At 38.2% G+C, this 25,402-nt stretch overlaps 1 protein-coding gene across 6 annotated transcripts in view; it reads left to right on the forward strand.

Annotated features, from left to right (window-relative positions):
• The window catches only part of CBLB (Cbl proto-oncogene B), a 141,415-nt gene that overhangs the window by 60,614 nt on the left and 55,399 nt on the right, over nt 1-25,402 (forward strand). For all 6 annotated transcript variants that reach the window (XM_017731842.1, XM_017731841.1, XM_017731843.1 and 3 more), the window contains one exon: nt 20,265-20,411. In XM_017731842.1, coding sequence (XP_017587331.1) covers nt 20,265-20,411 — 147 coding nt within the window. The remainder of the gene's footprint in view (nt 1-20,264; nt 20,412-25,402) is intronic.

A 25,402-nucleotide genomic window follows, 5' to 3' on the forward strand; every position in this document is an offset into this window, starting at 1 on the left:
ATTCACTCCTGAAATATTTTCTTCAACGGAAATAAACATTACAGAAGTTTGAGTTGAATTACCATTAACTTTTTCTTGTAGGTTAACTCTGGTATTTTTAGGCTTCCTTTTTTATTGATCAGGCACTTGTACATTTACTGAGTTTCATTGTTGTCTGTGAGCCTTGAGAATGTTCCTGAGTTAAATCCCTGGTGACCAATTTTCCCTTGATTTCCATTCTAGCACTGATGGCCGTTTTTGTGTTCAGTAATAAAATGAGCCCATGCTCGTTGTGTGATCCCCAGGACTCATGGTGGGGTATGACATGTGTGTCTAGAAGGACTTGCCTTTCTCCAAAGACAGGGAAACCTGATCCATTGGGCCTGCTGGGAATGGTGTCCCACAGGAGCTGTCACCCACCCAAATCGTGCCTGAGTTGTGTGGCAGAAGTCTGATGGGGCTGGGACAGTCATGACAAGGCACCTGCCTGCAGCCTGGAGTGCTCATGCCCTGGCCCTGTTTTATTTCCTAATACGAGGAAATACAGACAAGCCAGTGTAGTCAAGGCTTTTGAACTCTTGTTAAAAATGTATCTTTGCCTTCACTTTCTCTTAGAATCCGGGAAGCAAACATCAGCCATGTATCTGCTGTAGGATACAGCAAATACTGTTCAAACTGTTCATTTTAACACCCTAGTTAAAACAAATTGTTACTGTCTTGTAACATGTTGCAGCGAAGAGGCTCATGGACCCCTTAGTTAAGGGTCTTCTGCGAAAGAAGCGGCAAAAACTCCGCGTGGAGTTGAGGGCTTAGCTGGAGCTGGTTGTTCTCGGTATGTGAGGGGTACTGCCCAAGCTGTGACCCTGCTTGAGGTAGGCAGTAGTAGCAATGGGTCTGCTGCCTGATCCTGCCTTTTCTTTAAGGTGCTTTGGCTGCACAGAGCATGAGAATAACTTATTGTTAGTGCAAGGGAAAGCTTTTTATTCCTGAGGGGACAAAACATGTAATCTGATGCAAGGTATGTAAATGTATTGTTGGTGTCTGATTGTAATATGACACGCACCTAAGAATTCTTAATTGCAGCTGAGCGCATGAAAGGTGGTGTGGAATCGGGGGCAACACTCCAGATGTGTCTGGAGTCTGAGAGCCTCAACAAACAAATGTCCATTTCAGTTCGGTTTACAGTGTTGGAGAAGAAGTGGCCTGCTGTTGTTGTCTTACAGAAACATGGAATGGTTTAGGTTGCAAAAGACCTCTAAGGTCATCAACCTTTAACCCAGCACCACCTTTTAAGCTAACTGCCAATGACATATAAATATAAGTATATATTCACATGTGTGTATCTCAGTGCCCTCTGGTACCAAAAGGCATACAGGACAGAACTATTTTATTAGTTATATAGATAGCTGATACTTACCTGACTCCTACTTGTATCTGAAAAATACCTTTCAAGTCAGCTGAATAAATGTTAACATTAATGCAAGTAATCTAAAGAAAATACCAAAGGGCAGAGGTGAATGTGGTAGACTAGGAAGATAATATAAAGTTAGAAATAGAAGAGAATGTTATTTTTGTTATGTAGTGTGCTAATGTGACATTTACCACACAGAAATGCTGTTTTTATGACATGGGTTTCAGGTAAATCCCACCATATATTGCATATATTCTTGGTATTATGGTTTTGTATGAATTTTGTAATAAAAGGCTCACCTTGTCCTGTGTAATGAAGGATAACTAATATCATGTCTTCTGTACTCTGTTGAAGAGATGTTTTGCCCAGCTGCACTGTCTCCAGAGGGTGAATGATAGTGCACAATGGGCATTTCAGAATAGTGCCCCAAGGGTATTTCAGAACAAACACACTTATTCTGGTGGAGTTTCAGGAAGCCATACCTCTCCCCTCACCACAAGCTGAAACTTTTTCAGACATGGAGAAAACTAATCCCAGGAAACCTGTATGAATAGTGGAGCTTTGGATGAGGAATTCTTAAATTGAGGAAATACTTTTGGTTTTGGTTTTTGGCTTTCATGTCACTATCATTAGAGGGACCTTGTTACTCTTTCAGTGTATTATAATGGAAGTTAATCATTATAAAAGTCAGTAGTTAGGGATTAGTAGTTAAGAAAATAATTTATTGCTTGTTGTCAGAAGACAGATAATAAACTGTGCGGTAATACTTCTTGTAACCTCCCTCTTTTTAATCCTTATGCAACAGGGGCAAGATTTCAGTCACTAGTGCTGGCTGCTGCAGGCTGTAGCCCTCTATGAAAAGAGGGTTTCTGGTTTTTGTTTCAATCTACATAGATGGCTTTGCTGTTGAGAAGAGAGATGGTGGGGAATGCTAATGAGCTGATGGAAAGTTGATGTGAGATATTTGCTTCACATAAAACTCTGGCAGAGGCAGGGTACCTGCAGAGAAGTTCTTTGTTAGACAAAATCAGCATAACCCTTGCCTGAGGTTGCCTCATATTCAGCTCATTAAAATGAAAGATCTCTGTTTGGATTAGGAATCTATAATGCAATAACTAATGCAAATTAACTCATAGATACAAGGCACACTCTCTTAGTACTGGAGATGAAGCCTTTGTGCCTTAACACTTAACCTGTTGGATTTACAGGTCTTGTGGCTCCTATTAAAATAGTGTCACTTTGGGTTCTGGATCTGGGAGTAAGGCCTTGCAGTCTGAGAAATGTTGAGTGATTGTCTTTGGACTAATGCTTCAGAGATACATATTGATGTTTGTAAGCCCTATTACAGCAAGTCATATGGTGATTTATCTTCTGTGCCTTTCCATTATCTCAGGATTTTCCTGAATTTGCAGGTTGAAAGGGTCTCAACTTTATGGTGTCACAGAATGGTGTCAGCTGTAAGTCAGGTTCCATAAGTTTTATAAAAGCTTCTTTCTGGTGTTTACCTGACAAATATTTAATCCAAAGCTTTTTCAAATTTTTAGACAAAAATTATTAGGCTGGGTTTGTTTTAACAGAGCAAGTTGAAGAGCAAGCAGAAGGAAATTTTTGTTTTATCCTAAGTGGAAATATTTGCAGTTCTGTAGGTTTATGAGATAGTATACATCTAAATAGTAAAGAGTCAAAGACTATTAAAATAACTCTGATATAATAACTCTTGAAACAAAGCATAAATGTATATGATTTTATTATTTTTCAAGTCAAGGGAAGTCTTTTTCTATGACAGTTCTATTACCTGGGGAAAAAGCGTAATTTTAGATCAAAGGCATTTAGTGCTGTTTTTTTTCTTTTTTTTTTCTTTTTTTATTTTTTTTAATGTTGTTGTAGCTTCTTGGTGGGCCTTCCTTTCAGGAATTTCCAAAAATAAGCACACAGCAAGCTAGGCAGAATTTAGGCCATCTGAATATAGCACCAGATTTGTAGTGGGATGAACATTGTTTTCAGCCAAGACTTGTTTACGGCAGAATCCATGGAGTTCTGTGGATTGACTGTGAAATTAATTCAGTACAGCTTGAAAGCTCAGGTTTCCTGTGTACAAATGGGGTGGATGTTTTTATTGAATGCTCCCAGTATCTTCTGCTCTGGCTCCCTCCCTCTGGCCCCCTGCCCCCAGCCTTGGTGATAAAAATAACACTTGAAGTGTTTAAATATCTATTGTAGAGAGGGTTGACTGTGAGCTGTATGAGGATGAAATGGTGGTATGGGATCATGGCATTGAACATGTTGGCCCTGAGCCACAGAGAAGCAGCACCTACATACTTAATTGCAGCTGTAGAGTTGGAATTGTTGTTTTACACTTGTTGGTGATTAATTTGCACAGGCACAAGCATGGAAAGCACGTGACAAGCTCAAATCCCCAGCCCTGAAGAAAATGTCTGCAACCTCCCAGCACCTGCCCAGGGGGTCACTCCTGTTTCAGAGATCCTATGCAGTGCTAATGTTCTCCATTTTGACTGATTAAACTTTGTAGTTGGGGGCTCAACTTCGGTCTGCAGGAAAAACAATCCCCCTCTTGAACACATTGCTGTCGCTTCATCGTCATTCAGATTCACCGTTAAGTGAGCTGAGAGCTTGGATAAGAAATGATTTATTTAGCATTGCCCTTTCTTCCAAAAGAAGCTATGTTGTCCCAGTGGCATTTTCCTTAAACATACTACTAAAAACATTTAAGGGAAGCTAAAACAGACTCTTCAGAATTAAATACTTTAAAAACATTTTTTTATTTTCACAGTTGTGATTCTTTGAGTAGTGTTACATACTGAAACTGCTGCCTAGCACGATCTGAATCCAAAATTATTTACATTGTTCCTAACATATATACTAAGGGCTTGCTTTTGGAAAGAAATAGCTTTCATATTCTCCTAAGAGAGTTATGTGCAGCTGCTGCAAGATGTTGATGCACTGCTCAGTGTTAGTACATTGTTGCTGTTATTCCTAGACTCTTTGCAGCCAGACTGTAGAAAAAGCAAGAAATGGAAAAATCAAATTGAGAGTTATTCTTCACATACTTGTGCATTTTGACTGAAATAATTTTTTCAGATATACTGAGGTCTTAGCTATTGAAATCAAAATTTACTGTGCCTTCTTAATCATGAATCTTCTCTTACTAGCAAGTGAGCCTGCTGTGAATCATATGTGCAATTAAGCTGACTAAACCTGGAGGAAAATGTGAACTATAAAGTTCTGAAGGAAGAATTAGAGACATAAATTTTGCACTTTTCATTTTTACCTTTTCATCCTTTTCTCATTTTCAGCTTTCAAAGGGTTTTATTTTATCCTCCTTTAATCCCCACCTTTTAAAAAATATATATTTTTAATGTCCTGCTCATTTCCTCCTCCTGCAGTTTTTCTCTCAATACCTTCTCTAGATCTCTTGACCTTTTAATTAACATCACTTACGGCAAAAGTAAAGTTTCTTCTGGCTAGCTTATCTTTTAATATTCTGGATTTAAGCAATGAGTCACTATGACATACTAGCCAGGACTTTTAATCCTCAAGCTCTCTGGAGAAATCTTTGGGAATTCTTGTGCTCAGGATATTAACATAGAGTAAGGTTCTTTCTCTTCCTGAATTTTTACTGTGATCCAGTGGGCTTTGGACTGGTATGAGCATGAGTGCAACACACTGGATATTTCATGTTTTGCGTCAGTCTTTTCCATGGATGAACATTCTGTAAGAGAATGCTCCATGTCAGATACTACTTTATCTTCTGTACTAGAGAGGGGTCTCTCCCTTGCGGGGCTGTGGAATGTGGCTTGGTGGGTGGGAAGCAAGAAGCTCCAGGATAGCTATTCGGCCTTTGCCTCCTCTGTTTCCCCTTTCCTGTCTGTCTCTCACAGTCTTTCCTTTCTCTTCTCTGGGAGCCAGATGAAAAATTTACTTTTAGCCATTGGGGAATAGGAGGAGTGAAGGAGTACTGTGGGACTTCTGGTGGAAACTGGTGTACAGGACATTGCTTTTTCTGGGAAGCTGTCCAGGGACAGGGAAAGCTGTGTGGGGACTTGGGGCACAAAAACTTTCAAGAACTGTCTTTTTGCTGATACAGATTGAGATGTTTTTCAAGTTGGCTGCACAAGCTTCTCCAGTATTCTCTCTTGTAGTTAGCTGTAATAGTTCTTTTTTTGGTAATGATCCTTTTTCAGTCACTAGCAGATGGAGGCTTTGTAATTTGTTTGACTGCAAGAGCAAACAATAGCTATTGATCACAAGTATTTCTTACAGTAACTCAGATATGGCTTATTACAGCAATAGTATTTGTCATCCAGTTCACGTCAGATGTCTCTTACATGGGATGAAAACTGCTAGTATGGGTGAAAGAATTTCCAACACCAAATATATGCCACACCAAGTGAAGCTCTTTGTCAAGGGTATTTCAAACTGTGCCAAACCTCAGCAGGATACCTGCCGTGGTAGCTGGTGCTCTGAGCTTCCCAGAGATGGAAGGAATGCAGTTGTATTTTTCCAGTTCTGTTTCCCTTCAGGTCTAAAAACTCATCTTATTATTCATAGTATCAAAGGGTGATTAAATACGTGCTACACTTTGGTAGTTAATGCTCCTTTCCTATCACAAGATGGCTGATCTGAAAAACCAGAAGTGGCAATATGATTTTGACTGTGAATATTTTAGCCCAATGGCTCTTAAGAGTATATGTATATAATTTAGCTACATCATTCAAGTAATTAGAGAAATTGAAGTGTTGGATCCACAAACTAAACCACGCTAAATATAGTATAATTTCATATAATCTTAATACAAGTATTTTCAGATGGCGAGAATTTGCCAGGCTATTCAGTGCAGTGATTTTAAGGATGATTCATGGAAAAAAAGAGTGATTAGAAATTTGCAGCTGGACGTCTTAGTATCCAGAGATTTTTGTTTGTTTCAGTTTCTGTCTCCTGTTCTTACTTGCTTTGGTAGCAAGAGCTGGAATGCTTCGGTGCTTGAGAGAAGAACAGTACTGTCTGTAGGTTTACATTGCTGTTTCAAAGCAATTTGTTTTCAGAGGCTGATGGATTGTTCCAGGAATCCATAATCGCATAAAGTGTTTGCTTCTGCAAGTAGCAAAGTGAACTGTCTTGCTAGGCAAAACTGCGCAAGTGTTATCTCAGGGGAGTAAACTCTTAGGGCGTGAGTCTTACAACCTTCATGCCTTAAAAACTATTTTTACCAGAAGGAATTTTAGTGTATTTTGTATCCAGTTGTGATTCTATCTATGCGTATTGTTTTAATAGCCTGCATGTGATAAAATTTAGCAGTGAGTAAAATATGCAGATTTTCCCATTGGTGCTCAGAATTTGGAAGTTTCCACTGCAGCTGTGGTGTAGTAACCTTTTCTGATCCTCTTTGGACACTTGCCCTCTGTGAACCTCTTCATCTAATTTTAGGAGTGCTATCTTACTTGGCTTTCACTGTTGAAGCTGATGATCTTGGAAGACATCTGTGATTCAATTTCACCACCAGCCCTCTTAACACTACTTACTCACTTCTCCAGTGTTGGCAAGTACCCTTCTAGGTTCTTGTTGCAGCTATCATTTTAAAACACAGAATGGGGCTCAGCTACTGATCAATGCTGGTACTTCTCTCAGTCTTTGCCTCATGCAGTGTTGCTCCACCACCTGCCCTTTCCTACTGCTGGACTTTACCCGGCACCTCTCCTGGTGAAACACACAACCACACTCATGAAACAGGCTTGATTTGGGCAACTTCAACTTTTTAATCTCACTTATGGAGATGAAAAAGAATGGTTGTCAACTGTAGGATGTTTCCATTCACCAAGGCATCCAAAATTAATTTGAGTGATCAGGTATTAAAAGTTCTGTGCAATCAATAAGTGAACTTAAGAGTTTTGGGGGTACCCTATGAACCATGTGCTTTTGTTCTTAAGTACTGTGTCTTGTTTTTAAGACAGAACCTGATCTGAATCATTATAGTAATTCTTATTTTCCATGGTGAGCATAAGGAGATACCTAAGGGAGCATAAATGGGGCAAACATGTATAATTTAGTATGTTTCCCTAGTACTCTCCCAGCCTTTGGCCATTTTTAGCTAAGGGATTCCCTGAACCTGTTGTGCTTTGTTACTCTGGTAACCTTCAGTGAAGCAGCTCTCCCTGGTGTTTTCCCAGCTTCCCCTCAAACCTACTTAAACTTGCCTCCTTAGTATCCTTAGGCAACAACTTCTGTGGATCAGAGATTTTTCTGAGCTTGCTTCCCATCACCTTCACTAAATATTCTGGTTACTCTCAGTCCTCATCCTTATGCCACTTGCAATTTGTAGATCTCTATCAGAGTTCCTCTGTGGTTACTCATCCAATATAAAGAGTCCCAGCATACCTAGTTCCTCCTCAATTTGTAGCCACTTCTTACCTTTGGTAACCTCGCTTGTCTTTCAGTGTATCTCTTACATCTCTGTTTCTTATTTATCTGGTTTGATAACAGGTGACTGTGCTTCTACATGGTGGCATAATTATGTTTTCTGGGTTGTTTCCTCTCTTCTTTTGCTAATAATTCATAATATTTGATCTGGGTTTTTATTACTGATGAGCACTGAGCAGATATTGTCATGGAATTGCCTATAATAATTCAAAATTTTGCTTCTGAGTGAAAGTGGACAGCTCAGCACATGCCATTTTGTGCATCAGGTCAATTAACTGGTCAAATTCATCGTTTTGCCGTCGCGTATTTTGAATTTCATCTGCCACTTTTGTTGTGCAATCACTCTGCAGCTATGTGCAGTTATCTATCAGCCTTACAGCCTTCATGAAATCAGAAAACTTGGTTTCCTTGCTGCTTGCTGCTTTCCCGTGAATGTATCAAATAACTGAGATGGTACTTCCCTCCTCTGCAAGCACAAACCCTTATTGCCTGCCCTCTGCTTCCAGTTTTTCTTACTTCAATTTTTTATTCATGGCAGACCATCCTTTCCAGGTCATGACTGTGTAGCTTTCTTTAAAACATTTGATTGTCTCCCATATTGAATTGTCCCTACGTGAGAATACCACCACTGGTTGAAAGAAATAGGTGAAGACCCATGTTTGTGAATGTAGTCACTGAAATACTGCAAGCTTATTAATGTTGAAAGGGGAAAAAAATTAATAAGCAGATCAGGGTATAAATTTCTTGATTGGTTACTGTACTTTAGACCAAAAAAAGGAAAGTCATGTTTTGCAAAGAACTTTTCAATCTCTTTCATTCTGTTCTCTTCCTTTGCTTTTCATGGGAGATAAGGAGTGAAGAAGCAAAATGCTTTATTTGGATTTGTATGGACAGCTTCTGTTTGGAGATTTGACATCGGTTCTTCCTGAAGGCAAAGATTCTGCCTCTGTTTTCATGGAAAACCCACCTGTCTGTCTAACTATATCCTTGTGGATTTTAGTGCCTGCTTTTACTGTCCAAATTACAGATGAAAATATTTCAGCCAGTTCTACTTTTTTCTAGTTAGTGTGAAATCTCACATCTTGTTACAAAATCCGTTAGACTTTGACCGAGGTCTGTGCTGTGTTCCGTTGATGCCAGATTGTTCCTAATTGTCCCGTTGGATATGCACTGACTTGATCTTCAAGGGCTGTAAGTACATACAGCATCAGTTCAAGTGGCATTTTGGAACCAAGGATTTGATTTTTCTCTCTCTGCTGTTCTGTACAGATAAAGTTCCTAAGGCAATGTGGCAGCAATGTATCTGGATTTAAATGGTTTGGATGTGCTCCTCATATGCAGGAGGACAGGCAACTGAGTGCCTCAGGGTATATGTGAAAGGGAATAGGGTAGGTTGTTTACTGTTTTGGCCAGAGATGGTAGTTTTCTCTCTCAATGAAAGTCACTTTACATTCCCTCAGTAAATAAAACCCCAGTGAATATTCTGAGACCCACATACAGTTTCAGTACTTCATATATCTTATTTTGTATATTTTTGTGCTCTATTTTGGCATTTGTATGACACTGCTTAGCTATGGGACACAGATTTCTACTACCTGAATGTTGCAAAAAAGCTGCATCTCAGCTCTAAGTAATGTTTAAATCATTTTCAGTGAATGATTTCAGGTGGATTTGATTAGGGTGCATGTAGGAAATGGAAATTTTTATTACATGTTTGATAGGGATTCAATAACTTGAGATGTGGTTTGAAGGCTGATTATTATATTTTGATGGGTTACATAGCTCTCACTTGGATTTCCATTTTGAATAAATAACATGTTTTCATGTGGTCTAAAATACTCTTAGAATGCTTTAATGACAACACTTAGAATGCTATAAATGAGAGCGTCTGCCTACATGGAATCTGATTTCAGGGCTTAGGGTCAAAATTCTTAAATATTTGAAGGTCTGTGAAAAAATGTATTTGTTAAAGTTGAAGAGTTTCTCATTTAATGATGATACTTTGGAAACTACATGGGATGAAGAGGGTTAGATTTTGTAAAACAATTCTGTTTTTGATGAGAGGCTCCTACCACTGCCACAGAACAAATAAATAGAAGTAATGATGCACAAGAAGCTCAAAAAGGATCCAAGGACTTTTTCTAAAGTTAAGTTCTAGGGCAAAATGTGCAGCTCAGTATTGTCTCTAGATCAAGTCTGAGAAGCAGCTCAGCCAGGAAAATTCCTTTTTGGCCAATCTCTTAGGAATGCTGGGACACCTTGTTGACTTGCACTCAGTGGAAATCATGTGTGACACAGCAGGTACTAAGCACCTCTGCAGGTTACAGCACTTTTTGAAATACAGCAGTTTTGATACTTCTATACACTCCTTCTGTTCAGATCCCTTATCTGCATTAGAATCAGTAAAAATACTAATGCACTTCTTATGACTCATAAAAGCAAAAACAAAGTTAAAACTGAAAAGGTAAGGTATCAGAAGAATTGCCTGGAATAAGATTCTGTGTGCGGCCATGATTGATCCCCTTTGGATTTGTACATTGCAATTGTCTGTAAATGCAGTATGAGACTTTTTTATTCCATGGCTCTGTTGCCTGGCCAGGCCTGAATGCACAGGATAGATGTTCACTTGGATAGCAACTGCAAAATAGACATGTTTGTTCCTGGTGTTTAATACATCTCCTAATAGTTTAATTTTTTCATGCTGTTCAAACTTTTCTCTAAAAGTGTTGGCTTTTTCTCATGGGCTTTCCTACGCTGCTCAGCACTATCACACCTTTTAAATAAAGTTTCTGAGGACAGTGTTGCCATCTATTTCTTTCCATCTCCCTTTTCTAGCTTCTGTCTTCTTTGCTCTTGAATCAAACAGCTTGTCTTTCTTTCTGAATTCATTGTGGGCTTCACTGACAGAAATGGAGAACAATTTTCTTATTCTATCCTCTTTGATGTTAAAAACCCCCTATGTAAACATTAGAGTTGTGCCTCACTGCTCCAGGCCAGCTCAAACTCAGTTGTTGTCTGCAAGTGTTTCATATCTTTAGTCAACTACACATGAGCTCAGAAGTCAGAGCTGAGAATTTTGAATTTTGTTTTGGGCCCTCTTGGATAAGATTTCCCTCAGTTTCATCATTTAGCCAAACTTGTGTCAGTCTCCCCAAGAGTACTGGGAGGCACATGTGATTCAAAGACTGTTTCCTGTTAAATATCAAAAATGGATTTAGGTACTTGAGAATTAAATAAATGGAAAAAGACACATATGGATATTAGTTTGCCAAAAGTCCTTAATGTCAGAAAGAAGTATTACCAGTCCTGCTTTCAGAAATGGCTGAATTGTGTTGCAGATTTTGTCTAGTCATTGAGTGTGACAAGCAGTAGGCCTGAAAAATGTTGGATTCACTCTCTAACAATCAGAAAGATTTGTCTTCATGAAAAATGATGCTGTTGCAAAATTCAGTAAGGTTTGAATTTGAAGTACTTTGTTGCCTGTCACTAAGAATGCTCATACATCTCTTCTTAGTTTATTTTACTTAGAAAAGATCACAACAGCATGTTTTAAGGTGAGACAATAGTCTGAAGAAAAAACTCTGAAAGAACAAGCCTGAATACGTCTTCTGGACTATTTCTGAGAAATAGTCCAGAAAATTAGCACGCTGCAAACCAGTGAAGGGAAGCATAATCGGTTGTTTGCTGCTCAGATGGGAGGCAGACCTGCACAGGAAGAGGATTATTCGGGGTGCTGCATGGCACACATGCTTTGTTGGTATTAGCACCTCAGAACCACTGAGTTTCCTGAGTTTTTGCATGAGAGCAAACTAGATGAAGCATGACACAGAGCTAAACCACTTTCCTTTGCTCATGCTCGATTGCTGTCAAGCAGATAAGCATTTAGCCACATCAGTACCTCCTTGTGCCATCCCTGGCCTCTGGGCTGCTGCGTTGGCTGGGGCAGGATTTGTGCCAAACTCAGCCTCTTACCTCTTCTGGAGTCGCTTGAGTTGGTCCCTTTTGGCACACAGCTTTGCTTGGCCTGGCGCAGTTGTGCTCTATGCATAGCACGAATAACCTCCAAATCAGTGATCCTTACAAGAATTATAAGGGAGATGGTTATGTGGGGAAATATTAACACCTGTTGCAGAGTTAATATTCCAGTACACAGATAGGATGAATTATAGTAGTGACCTTACTTTGCAGTGCAATTCAAGATGTTTACTGGCATAATCAGGTATTAAACAATTATACCAACCACACTTCTGTTTTTAAGACTGTTATTTTGCCCAAGTGTGGTTTTGAGTATTCCTTCCACTTGAAGAATGCTTTGGAAAATGGTGAAAGGATGCTAATTCAGTCTTTCATGTTTCATATTAATCCATTCATGTTTTTAACAAGTTTTATGTACTTGTGTATTCAGTGAATTAAGTCAGCTTTTCAAAGACAGAGTTTACTGTTTGGAGGATTCCTGGGGAATTCTGTGACAACTTCAGTTTCATTTATATATACAGATATTAGGCTTTAGACTTAAGTCAGTGTTCAGTTAAATAACATTGGACCATTGTAGACAAAGATGTCTCTGGGAGGAGGATGAAGGAAACAAACTGCCTGAACAACATGTTGGTACTGATGAATGGAACCATAGTTCAAGAGCAACTGACTGTTGAAAAGTAGCAAATAAAACTAAACAGCCAGTGTCCAGCTCTGCTTGTAAATCTCTGTACGTATTAGATTAAGGATGTTAAATCATGTGTTTTGTAAGGATGGTCTAGTAGGTCCATTGAAACTCTTGCTAGTAAAATCAGTAAGTCTGTTAGCTCTTAGTTAATGTTGCTACTTAAAATGTTATAGAATTGACTATCCTTCACAAAGTGTTTGTACTTGTAAATATTCAGATCAGTTTTAGCAAATTTCTTTCAGAGAGTAGTATTCTCTAGAGGGTTTTTTTTTTGTCACCTCTATCCTTCTGCATGGGTATCATTATTCTCTAGAGGTTTTTTTGTCACCTCTATCCTTCTGCATGGGTATTTAGAGATAATAATTATGGGCAAAGTTATTAAATCTTTAGCTTGTCAACACACCTCTACTTTTGACGACTCACATTTTGCTTTATGCAGACTGTATTTCCTTTGTTACTTCTTGCTCCTGCCAGCACTCCTTAGGTTTTCATTTCATGGTTATATTTGTTACCTCATATACTGGAGTACTAGTGAGGAAAGAAATTAAAATGCTTTAGGAGTAGCTTGAGAAATTTATCTGTGTGGATAAATGCCCCCTGGACAGAACTGGAAGTAATGAAATTTTCGAAACTTGGACTGTAAAGCCTAAAACCCAGCTGACAAGAGCTGTTGATGGTTGCTGCTGTATGAAGCATTTGTTTTGCAAAAAGCAAACATAATGCAAAACATGGATAGAACTTTGCTTAAGAGGTGTTGGTGGCACAGTGGCTTGCCAGTTCACAAATGGAAGAGCAGTGAGTAGACAGACTCATCAGTTCGTGGAGAGTGTTATCGATTGGCAAAAACCCTGACCTACTTCCTTAATTTGTATTTATATTCCACTTTCTTTACTTAGCTGTTATATATTAAGTTAATTCTCTGTTTTTGTATAAATTGGGCAGCAAATACCTGCTATAAAAGCAATGACAGCTGAGAAGCAGTTTCAAAAGATGAAATCAAGTTCTGAATTCTTCAAGCATTGTCTTCTTTGAATTTGATACCTTTTTCAACAGAAGGAAGCAGGCTGCTGGTGGAAGTTGGTGTATTGATGTAAAGTGATTTCTAAGCAAAGAAAAGATGGAGGAAAATTCAAGGTGACATTGGAATCAGCTTTTTTGTTTTCCCAAATGTACTTGCCCGATCCTTATCCAAAGGCTGCCATTGCTTCCTTTTGGTATCCGCTGTGAATAGCACAGACTTGCACAGGACTCCTTGTATCTGTCACAAAGAGGCTGATGAAGAGCCGATCAAGGAAGGATGCCGCTTTCCCAATTGTAATAAACCAGCTCCTCCAGGATTCAAAGAGAAGTAATAGTTGCCTCCAGTTACTTTCTTACAATTTTATACTTGTGTTTTATGTTTAACATATGATAAATTTAGTTATTGGCTGAACCTTGCCGTGTTTAAGGCAGGTTTTTAGGTTTTGTTTGTGGGGCAGCTTAGAGGTGAGGAATACTAAAGCACAGCAAAATTTAGTTGTATGTGTTCCTTCCATGAGTCAGTGGCACAAGTAGGAAATAGAGCTCATGATTATTCTTAGTCCCAGGGACATTTCATCCCAAGAATAGGCTTGGTGTCTATACTTTGGTGTCTGAACAATACCATGTCTGTATATAGCTTTTAAAAATAATCATTGCACAGAAGCTGAGTTGATCTGATTGCCAAATATGATGGTAGGCATTTTTTTTTCTGCAAGCATGTTGACAGGAACCTTTGGTTTCCTTTGCTTCCTCTGAAGTGTTAAGGAATGCTCCATTGTTAAGATTTTCTGACTGCATTCTACACCTGTACATTTCTAAAAAAATGTTGGGGTATTTTGGTGGGGTTTTTTGGGGGGGTTGTTTTGGTTTTTTTTTTGGATGGGGGTGTTACTGTTTTAGGGGTCTGGGGGAGGGTGGATTTTTTTGTTGTGGGATTTTTTTTACTAATTGTTTCTCCTATGTTTCCTGTCTCTGAAAAGGGAAGTTCTGTAAGAGGAAGGGGGATAAGTGAGTCAGGGTTATACTGGATTATTAAGAGTGAATCACTGTCAGCATGTATAATTTTTAGTCCTGTTCCAATGTCTTCTGGAGATCTTCAAAAATTCACATATTTCTTCAGAATTTTTTTTTTCTCCTGTATTTTGTCCTGGACTTGGGGCATTCATGTTTGAGACACTTATCAGTAAATAACGGCAAGAGCATAATTATGGGCTGCTATGATTTTCCTTGTAGTGGCAAAATAAAAATGGGAAATAATTTGCAAAGGGCTTTTTTCACACAATGGAAATCTGAGTCACAAAATTCTGAACTCTGGGAGAGAGGAGTGACAGAGCTCAGAACATGGATCTTCACTTCCCTCTTTTGTACCCGAATCACAAGACTGTACTCTGTTCCTTTGGATTAGTAACATGTATTTTGTAGGATCCTTGTGTTTTACTACAACTTGAGCATGTGGATCGGAAATCTGTTTTGAATAGCACTAATTAAGTGAAATGAGCTCTGTACATATGCTTTGGATTTTAAGGTTTTCATATTTGGGGGCTGGATTTTTAGAAGTCAAAATAAACAATTCACCTTATGAAATTCATATTTCAAACTTACTTTCATCTTAGTTCCTACACAGTTATGGTTTGCAGTTTTGCCAGCTAAGAGAGCTCTCTTTGTATGATTATTCTAGCTAACGATTATAGAGGAATTATTTAGGAGTTGTTTGGTGTACTTTTGTGTCAGATCTGTCTGGAAAGTATTCCTAGCTGCCGAACAGATTTTATTCGAACTCTAAAGACTGTTTTTCTGTGCCGAGTGATTGAGTTATATGTTATGAGCTTGGAAAGTTGGTGTATTGCTTATTACAGCAGGTGATTGTTTAACAAAGTGTATCTATGTGGATGAAGAAAGATTAAACACTTACTAGATGGAATGAAAATGGAAATCCAGCAAGAACCTAATTTTTGGAATGACATAAATAACTGCAGAGATATGCATTCAGACTTCTCTTCCAGACTAGGGTTTTTTGGGGGGGGAGTATTTGTTGTTGTAAAATGAAAATAACTTCTTTCATGGGCATAGTAATATATAGGCATGAAAGTAGAAATTATATATACATGTAGTATGTAGGTAGGTTTAAACATTTTCAAGTTGTTGCAGGAGTAACAGGTACATATTGTTAAAATGACTTCATCTTGGTTATTGTCTGTGACATCCAGTAATTATGAAGGATCGGGGCACAGATGGATGCTTTGCTTTGTGTATTTATGCACAGGCTGGATCTGCCATGCTTTTTTGTTCAGAACTCTTCAAGTCTGGAGCTCTCTGAGCATTTTGCTCTGTTCATCCATGTACACAGGCAGTAAGTGCAGGACTCGGGTGTTCCTTCCACCTCATAATGCAGGTCAGTGGCAGAAAGGAAGTGACTCTGCCTAATTCCCTGTCCAGTCCTGTTTGCTGGACCATACTGCCTTCCAGCAAGTGAAATTAACTTCATAAGGTGATTATGAAGTTGACACAGCCAAAACCTATCTGTGTTATTGCATGCTGATCATGCTTCACTTGGAGGGTAGGACAGCTTCAGATCTCCTACTACTTCAGCCGCTGCTGGTTTGGTTTGGCTGGGATGCTGTAGTATCTCCATTATCAAGCCCTGCTTTCAAATTGCATATGACTGGTATTTGAAAAGTCCTTCAGTTATTAAATCTCTAGCCTGACCCCATTCCTGACAGTTGAAGAGAAAATTGATTCAGAATATAGTAATTTGCTGAGAAGTGAATAAACCCGAAATCCTTGTCTTCAGGCTTTGCTTTCTCTATTTAGAAATCTTGCTGAGGATGGATAACTTCAAAAGACAGATTAATTTTGAAATTAAAAACATGCATCTTGCTGATTAGCGAAAAGATGTTTACTGATTCAACAGATCTTTACAAGTTTATACTAAATAAAAATTCAGTTTTTAATTTTTTTTTCTTAGGTGTTATGTTGGTCCTTCAGTAGATCCGTCATGTGCAAACATGTTTGGCAGCAAATCATAGACTATGACTGATAAAATGGTACTTCAGAAATCAAGTTCTACAAGGGGTTTGATCTGTATGGCATTAGTTTGATTCGACTTGTTAAAAGCAAGGTAGCAAAATATAAGCTTGAATCGTAGGAAAAATATTAACTAGGTGTTGAGTATGCTGCGAGTAATTTGGTTGAGATCTACACTGTGCTACATAAAATGCAGTTGATAAAACTTAATTTAGTGTTAAAATTGTTATATTTTACCACTGTAGCGATTACATAGTGGACGGGGATCATCTTTTGTATAAAGCAGTGTTGTTTGATTGTAATTTCAGAAAGTTAAGGTTTTTCTCATCAGCATGAAATTCGTTCTCTGCAGAAATAAAGATGTCTGTGCTCTGTCCCACAGCTAAAGAAAGAAGTTCCACCTCTAACCTGCCCCAGGTTGCCAGTAAAAGTATTTTATAATTTTAAACCGTGAAGGCTGGCTGGTGAGGCATTAAAGCCATTGTTTCTGTATAATTTGGATGGCAGTATTTTGAGCTGTAGCTGCAATGTGATCCCTTAGGATATCTCCCCCCTGCTGGAATCCAGTGAGTCAAAGGGTCTCTGGAGCATGTCTCTACCTGCTCAGCTCTTCTGCTCTGCCAGGCTTCCAGTGCAGTTGTCCCTTTGCCACTACATCAGCCTTTGCTGTGACCAGGAGAAGAAAGCCTTTGTTACTGCAAGAGATGCAGACTGGTTTCTTTATGGTCTCGTGGTGGCAATGAGACACAAAATAGGTGCTCAGATTGAACAGTTCTTTGGCTTCCATTGGAATTATTCACCAAATTGCCAAACCTTGATGGTTTTAGTTGTTGTTTTTTCAAATAAATAGGACTTAAATACCTTGTCTTAAACTTATAAATGGAAAAAGTAGGGCGGAAAATTTTTGACAGTGCTCCTTCCTTCATATGGGGGAAAGAAGGGAATCATCCTAACTTGAAAAATGAAGCTGCACAGACTGCCAGGTCTGATAAAGTGGAGTATGTGTTTCTTGAGGTGTCCTGGGAAAGCCCTCCCCAAGACAGCAAAAGTACATTGCTGAAATGGATAGACATCTTCAGGCAGGTGAAAGGCACAGATAGGGAGAGTCATTGGCCCACCCCAGTGCCATCATGTCTGCACCATACTTGTTAAAAACCATTTAAATCAGTGAGCGTTATACCTCTGCCTCAGGAAGGTACTGAGATCTGGTATCACATAAGCATATATAAGCAAAAATGGTGCATTATGTGCTTTGCTGTTCTGAAGAAAAAATATGTAAGTGAAAAATTGAAACATGATTTGTCATGGCTATTTGATACCAAAGAAGGTCTTGAGATAGTGATCTCATAGCGCAAGAATCAAAATTAAACTGAAAGAAACAGATACCCTGCATATAAATTACCAAGAATTTGCCATCTCTTGCTGTTTGTACGTGCTGTGATATATGTTCAAGCACAGACAAGCTTCTAGTTGGTTTCGAGTTTCACCTTTGCAGTCAGATAAAAAGAAGCTATCTCAGTTAGATGTTAAAATATTTTTTCTTGTTTATAGAAATGCAAACAAAAAAAAAACGGTACTTTTTTCCTTTCTTTGCGGTTTTGTACAATGGAACAAAAGTGTCCTGATGCACTTAGTGACTGATGCTGTTCCAAGAGGGAAGGAAGGGGCTTTGTGGTTTAGATGGAGCCCTTTGGGTGTGTGTCTCTCTCTTACTGTCCACATCCTAGCAGCGGCTGGTTCTGGCCATGTCCTGTGCAGCTGTGCCCACTGGGCAGTGCCTCTGCAGGGATGTGTGCGCACAGACACGCTGCCCTCCGGGCGAGGAAGTGCCCCAGATGGCACCTCTGTGTGACTTCATCCCTTAATTCACTGCAGGGCTCAAGCCTCAGGGATCCAGCAAGCTCACTAGGTGAATTTGTACGTGGAAAGAACCGCTGCAGGACAGCGCATTAATGTGGGACGTTGATTGTGCCAGGCAGGGGAGAGCTCTGCTCAAACTTGCACCGAGTCATGTTCCCATCTGTCCCAAATACAGAAAGCTTCTTGTTTAATCCTGGGTCTAGGGCAGACTGAGGAAGCCACATGAAACAGCTGTTGCTTGCTCCTCTGCATCAGGCTTGAATTCTGAGGAGTAAAATAGTAAAGAACACATGTGTGTAATTAAAATACAAAGGAAATAGGAAGTGGGATAGCAAGGAACTATTGAGCATCATAATTACAGACATCTGATTTTACTGAAGGAATTAGAGGACTCTGAATGAATTAGCCCTATAGCCATTCTTAATCTTGAGGGAAGGGAGAGCGTATTCATCGGGGGTTGGTTTGTTTGTTTTAAATTACTTATGTTTTCACAACAACTTCATCATCATTTTCTTGGTAGTAAAACCTATAGTAAATCTGCAACACAGCTTCCACAGAAATCTCTATTATAAAGTTCACAAATTTGGTTGAAGTAATTACCACCTCAGTGCTAAATTTAGTGTTCTTTCAGGAAGACCCCTGGAAATATGTTCAACTAAAATAAAAATCTATCTTAATATTTCCATGGGGCTAGGAACTTACGAATAAGTTTGAATTTATTTAAAATACTGTCTTTAAACAGTCTATAAATTACATGATTGATAAGCATTTTATTGTGGTTTTCATTAAATTGCTTGAGTCATTTTTAAGTAGTACCTGAGATGGTTAAAGGTGAACGGGCTTTACATACGTGAGACACTTCTAACACCTTAAAATACTCCAGTAGAATTCACAAGAATACAAATCCTTCATCAGAAACTGCTCAGTCTCGTATGTAGTCTCTATTTTATATATTAGCTTGGGAAATGGCCCTTTTTTACTGGAAGGAGCATCAAGGAATCTCCAGGCACAAGTTCTCATAAAGTTTGCTACTTTTCCTCTCCTCTCCTCACCATTTCCCAAAGATTTTTCCATATGAAAGGATTATTTGCTTTTAAGGATTCTTTGTTCTTTGCACTATACTAAATGGAACTTCTGTGCCAAAAGCTAAGTAATCTTTGATTAACTGATACCAGTCTGGAAAATGTATGGAAATGAGATAACAGCAAAGAACGTTGATTTGTTTGTTTGTTTATAATATGCTAGTGATAGCTGAAAATAAGTTTTAACTAGAGAGCATTTGAAAGGAGAGTAAGAAGTAAGTACGTTAAGAGAAAGCTGAAAAGAACAAAAAGAATAAAACTACCATAGGAAAAAAGGAGTAAATCTAGTTCTATGCCATGTTTATATTTCTAGAAACTTGGACTGAAACAGGTTTGATGTCATGTACAAAACTATAATTTTAGTTTCTTGAGTGTGGGGTGGTTTTTCAGCTTTCTTTGGTAGGTTGTTTTGGGTTTTTTTTAATGGATAAGCTGTCTAATTAGTATAAATTCTTGCTTCTGCAATGAGTAAAGGAAATAGAAACACACAAGCTTAATGCACAAGGAATGTATCTGAATATGCAGTTGAGAACTCAAATTTTTCTGTTGCCAAAAAGTGATTTTATATTCATGGAGACTTAATGATAAATATGTCCTCAGAAGTGTGTGGAAACTCAAACCACTGATTTATATTTTTTTATGTTTTCAGTTGAAAGCTCAGTGTTTTTCTTGTGTCACAAAGGGATTATTACACAAATACACAGGGTATGTGAAATACTGAAAGATGGATTAAACTTATTAAATTCTAAGGATTTGATGTGATTTTTTTTTTTCCCTATTACATCCACAGGAGAAACCTAACAAAGCTGTCTCTCATCTTCAGCCACATGTTAGCAGAAATTAAGGCTATTTTTCCAAATGGACAATTCCAGGGTGATAACTTTCGCATCACCAAAGCCGATGCTGCAGATTTCTGGAGAAAATTCTTTGGAGATAAGTAAGTAGCAACATTTTATAAAATCCTGAATTCTTTCTAATCATAAGCATAAAAAAAAATGAACTTTTTACAAATCCAGATGAGGGTTGGTAGATGTTCTGAAGATAATTTCTCATCTAAGTCTTTAAATTGGCTAAAATCACTAAGTTCATTGTTAACATTTTTTTTTTCAATGTTGTATTTTGCTCAAAGGTAGTTCTGTCAAGGGTACTTACGTTCAGTCTTACTGCAAGAAGTTTATTTGTTCCATTATAGGGTGAAGATAGTACATTGCTTTCACAAACTATAGGGCAAATCATGTCCTTTCCTATTAAAAATGTATGTATAGTCTACAAATGAAAACACTGAAGTCTGAATTAGGAACTTGATACTAGTGTCATGGACAATGTTTCCTTATCTCACCTGTACCTTTCTCACTACTACACTATTTAGTGGAATGAAGTGTGTGAAGTGTAGATATATGATTTAATCCATATAGCAAATGCAATAGTGAAAATGTAAAAGTAGGCATATGTGGGATTTTTGTTTTGTTTCTGGGAAAAAATCCATTTAGAATACACATACAAGCTAATAAAAGATGTGCAGCTTGTTCACTTTCTCATGTGGAATTTTTATAAGTGTAATAGTGACATAAGAGGAATGCCAGAGGCAATAGGTTGGTGTATTTTTCATTATAACGGAGGACTCATTACGGTCATCAGCTCTGGTATCTTGCACAATGTAGGCAGAACAATTTCTGCCACAATCTGTTGCCTCTTCTAAGCATAAACAGCTCTTTAAGATAAGTAATTTTTTATTTAGAATACCAGTGTAGTAGGTTGACACTTTTGCAAATCAGTTCTGTTCAGTGTGAATTTACAACAGTTTCACTTCCATGGTTTTTTTTTGTTAGTCTAAACACACCTACTGTCAGCTTTCCTCTTTCTGAGTTCATGGTAGTGTTTTCTGGTAGTTTCTTTCCCATGTAAGTAATGTTAGGGTGTGATGAAGTTGCTATATCAGTTCTCTGTTAGAGAAAAGGAATTTAACTGTGTTCTGTGTTGCCCATTTTAATGTGAGTATGATTTTCAAAATAACTTCAAAAGTTCAGCTAAAGTTTTCTGAAGGATTAACTTAAATGACATGTAGGGTTCTCTTTCAGACAAGGCTTTTAAAAAACATGTCAGTCAAGAAAAGAAAAAACAGGATCTTTGATAAAATGACTAATGATCTTGTTTGTTCAGTGTTTCTATTTTTTCCTCCTCTCTTTTCCCCCTTTGCTTAGCAACTCTCAGAATTTAAATTTCCTTGTGGTCCTTCTCTTTTCCTGTTGGGCTCTGTCCTTGAATGACCTTTAGCAGATATCTTGATCACAAATTGCATTTTTGTCATTGGGATTTACAGATGATCTCCTCTGTGAGCTCTGTTTCTATCAATTAATCTAAACCAGTTTCCTCAGCTCCCCTATTCTCTGTACTGTTCCTCTTTGGGGTTCTTGACTGACTTCTCACTACTGTCTGTGTGAGATTCAAGTGATTTCCTTCAAGTTTCCTTCCAATGGTCCTGCCAGTTTCCATTGGCAGATGACACGATAGGCACTCGAGGTGTCGGACAGTAGGGTACTGTAACATATTAGTAAGATTTTATCAGAGCAAAGTTGGTAAGGAGAATCTTTCAACTGCATCACTTCATCTGAACAACTCAGCTCTACCCTTGTCTTTTCCTTGCTCACACTTAACTCTCTCTCTCTCCTGACTCATTTCTTGGAGCTCTTATTTCTAAAACTTTTCATGGCCCCAGAGCTCTTGCCATGCATTTTCTAGGCTTTGTTTTTTTCCTTCTTATGCAAATTTCTTCACAGAATGCAACTTCGAATATGAACTGTCAGTAGGAACCCTCTGACCTTCTCTGCTCTCCCCCATGTACTTTGATAGGCTTTCATTTTTTATGTTTGGGTTTTCTTGTTTGTTTTTTAGGGAGGGTGATTGGATGTTTGGATCTTGTTGGTTTTTTGCCTAAAACATCAATGTATCAAGAATGTCTAGGAATCAAGGCAATTTAGTGACATCCTGTTAAACTTGTATATCTTTTGTAGTATAGCCTGAAATTTTTTTTGAGTTTTTTCTGGTCAGGTGCTTTACTTTCAGACCAGGTAAATAAGCACTGTTACTGGTGTTCCCAGCTCTGGTTTAATAAAGTGAAGCTGGTTTCGTTGCCTGTCTCCTCAGCAGGGAGCAGCAGATCTGTGCTTGGCAGCCTTGCCATTATCTCAGGTTTAGTTAATGATGCTTAAGTAACTATAAAACATGTAACAGCATATATGTCAAACAGATGAGAAAAGTTTCTTTGGCATTGTGTTTAATCTCTTTGTTAAACAAAATGCCTGAAGCTTTTTAAACATCAATTATTTTCTAATCCTTTTAGAAGTATATGGCAGATATGCCTGTAAGGCACCTCCTCTGCAATGGGCCTGTTATGACAAATTAGTTTGCAAATCTGCTGGTATCACTTCCCTAAAAGCAAAGGCTGCATAAAGATTTTGCAAACAACTCATAATATCTCTCTCTAATCTGGCCACCTGGAGTTAGGCCCCTAGGACTTTCTGAAACCCCCAACTCTACTTAGTGCAGTGAAGAAGTACAGAGAGGAACTCAATTGTGCGTTCCCTGGCTGCATTTCTGTTTTACAGGGGAAGCCTGGACCCCTCACTTGTTTCTGAAAAGCAGCCCTTACTTTGGGGCCACTCTGCTCAAGATTAGAGCATAAATAAAAAGTAAGTCGTGCTGGATCTTGGCTTCTGATGGTAAACTGTTGCACAAAAAATTTTTCTATTGCAGTTTGATCTGACTGGAAGGAGGGAATTTGAACTATCAGATTAATTTATGATTTTTTTTCAACATAGTATTATCATGAAAACAACCTTCCTGTTTCTAAACATAACGAATTAGATGCTTTTTTGTATAATCAACTTGTTGCACTCATTTCTTTCTGAAATATGACATTTTTTTATTTTTTAATTTGAAATATTTTAAATAGCAAGAAGGTCACCAATAGTAATTTATATTTTTAAGTTAACTGTTTGGCTTTCAGTTTTTGAAAATGTGACCTACACTTCCATTTACAGAAAGCAACATATTTTAGTTTGCTGAGGAAAAAAATCCAAACCAGACAATTTTAATGAGTCCAGTTTTACTTTAAAAAAGGAAAAAAGATTTTTTTCCAGTGAATGGAGAACACTTAATTTTGTTGGTTACATTTGTCTGTCTGTACACTTGCTGCAAAATTGTGCAGCTGCCACTAAGTTTATTTATCTGTTACTAGTAAGTGTCATACCATGCAGTCCTTCTTTTTGTGTTTAGAGCTAGTCAGGCGTACATTCATATGGCTTCAAACTCATGAGCAAAATAAATGGCTAGGCTCTTTCAAGCCTTGGGTCATACATGTAGCTGCTCTTTGGATTTCTGTTGAAAACATTGTGTAGAACTCAGTAAGCAATTTGAACAGCTCCCTCAGTGCAAAGTGCTGAGATAACCACATATTCTTGGCCTGCAGATACCTTCTCAGCTTTCACATGTCTGGTACCCCCTAAAAAACTTCTAGATAATGCCAGTAGTTGGGGAAGCTTGTCTGAGAGAGACTGCTTTGTGAGAGCAGCAGATACATCAATAATGGAAGTCGTCAGCCCTCACACAGGCAGAAAAGTGTAAAAGGAGCACAGTCAGAGCCTTTCCAATTGTGAAGTTTTTCCAGTATTGCACGTTTGAGAGGGGAATGGGAAACCTGGAAGTTATAAGATGTTTGGAAGGGATCTGGAGACACTGATGTGGGGTTTAGGAGTGTATAGGGAGGACTGATAAATCAAGGTGGGAGATAATGAGATTTTGATTGTCTGGGTGAAAGGAGAAGGATGCTAATAGCAGTATGAAGAAGGAAAAAATGGAGGTATTGATTTTTCTGCAAGGATGAAGTAAAACATGTATCCAAATTAGGGGGTAGGTGAGGAGGTCAGCAGTGTTCAATTGAAGGCTCAGGATGATTTTGGTGTATTGAGTTTGTAAAGGAAGCGGACAGAGAAAAGTTATCAGGGAGATGAGCAATAGAGAGTTTGGATTTACTTTCTGAAAACAAAAATCAGGAACGAATGAGAACATTCCAAAGACTGAATGCCTGGAATAGGTTCTCTCTGGCATTTTCACCGGCTATGTGGAAGAAGAGAGCCTCTTAAAGAATGTAAAGGAGCTGACTAAAAAAAGAACTAAGAAATAAATTCACACCAGCTTTACCTATACCAAGAAATAACTTCATAATTCCAAAAGCAGGAAAGTGGTGAAGTTGAGATGTGATTTTTCTGAATTTATAGTGACTGACAGAGTACAGTGATTGGAGCAAGTGGTTTTAGTGGAGTGAATCTTCACCCCTGGTTCACCATTATAGTTGTGCTGAAGCAAGTGTTAGTTACATGTGCAGCTAAACAGTAATGTTAAGTGGAACTATGAAATTGTAAGCCATATAACCAGCAGTTACATTTGTTCACAGATACTTTAATAACCCCCCCCCAGTGGGTTGTAAATATGCATATAAAACACAATCTGATAGCATCTTCATTATCCACATTTTATTACTGTATAGTGCTTGATGAAGATTTCCCCTGATTCCTCACTCATTTTATTAGCACCTTACATCTTTTACTGGTTTGCTCTTCTGAGTAAAAACGTGCAAAATGCCACTGGGAGTAATCCTGGACTGAGAAGGACAGCAGGCAAGAGGACCTAATAGATCTTTCAGCTTCTGAATTTGAAAACTACAGTGAAGTCATGCAGGGCTTGGTAACTATTGAAATTTGTGATTTGTGGCTGTCTTCATGTTGCAGAATGAATCAGCAGCAAAATGTCAATATTCTTAGGTTTTCACTTTTCCATAGTTCTGCCATTTATTTATCTTTTAAGCTTTTTATCCTTCATTGTGAAACTTTAAAAAATTTGAAGCATTTCTGTTATTTTTTTCAGATACAT

The sequence above is a fragment of the Corvus brachyrhynchos genome, unplaced genomic scaffold (genome assembly GCF_000691975.1).
Source record: "Corvus brachyrhynchos isolate BGI_N302 unplaced genomic scaffold, ASM69197v1 scaffold3, whole genome shotgun sequence".
NCBI lineage: Eukaryota > Metazoa > Chordata > Aves > Passeriformes > Corvidae > Corvus > Corvus brachyrhynchos.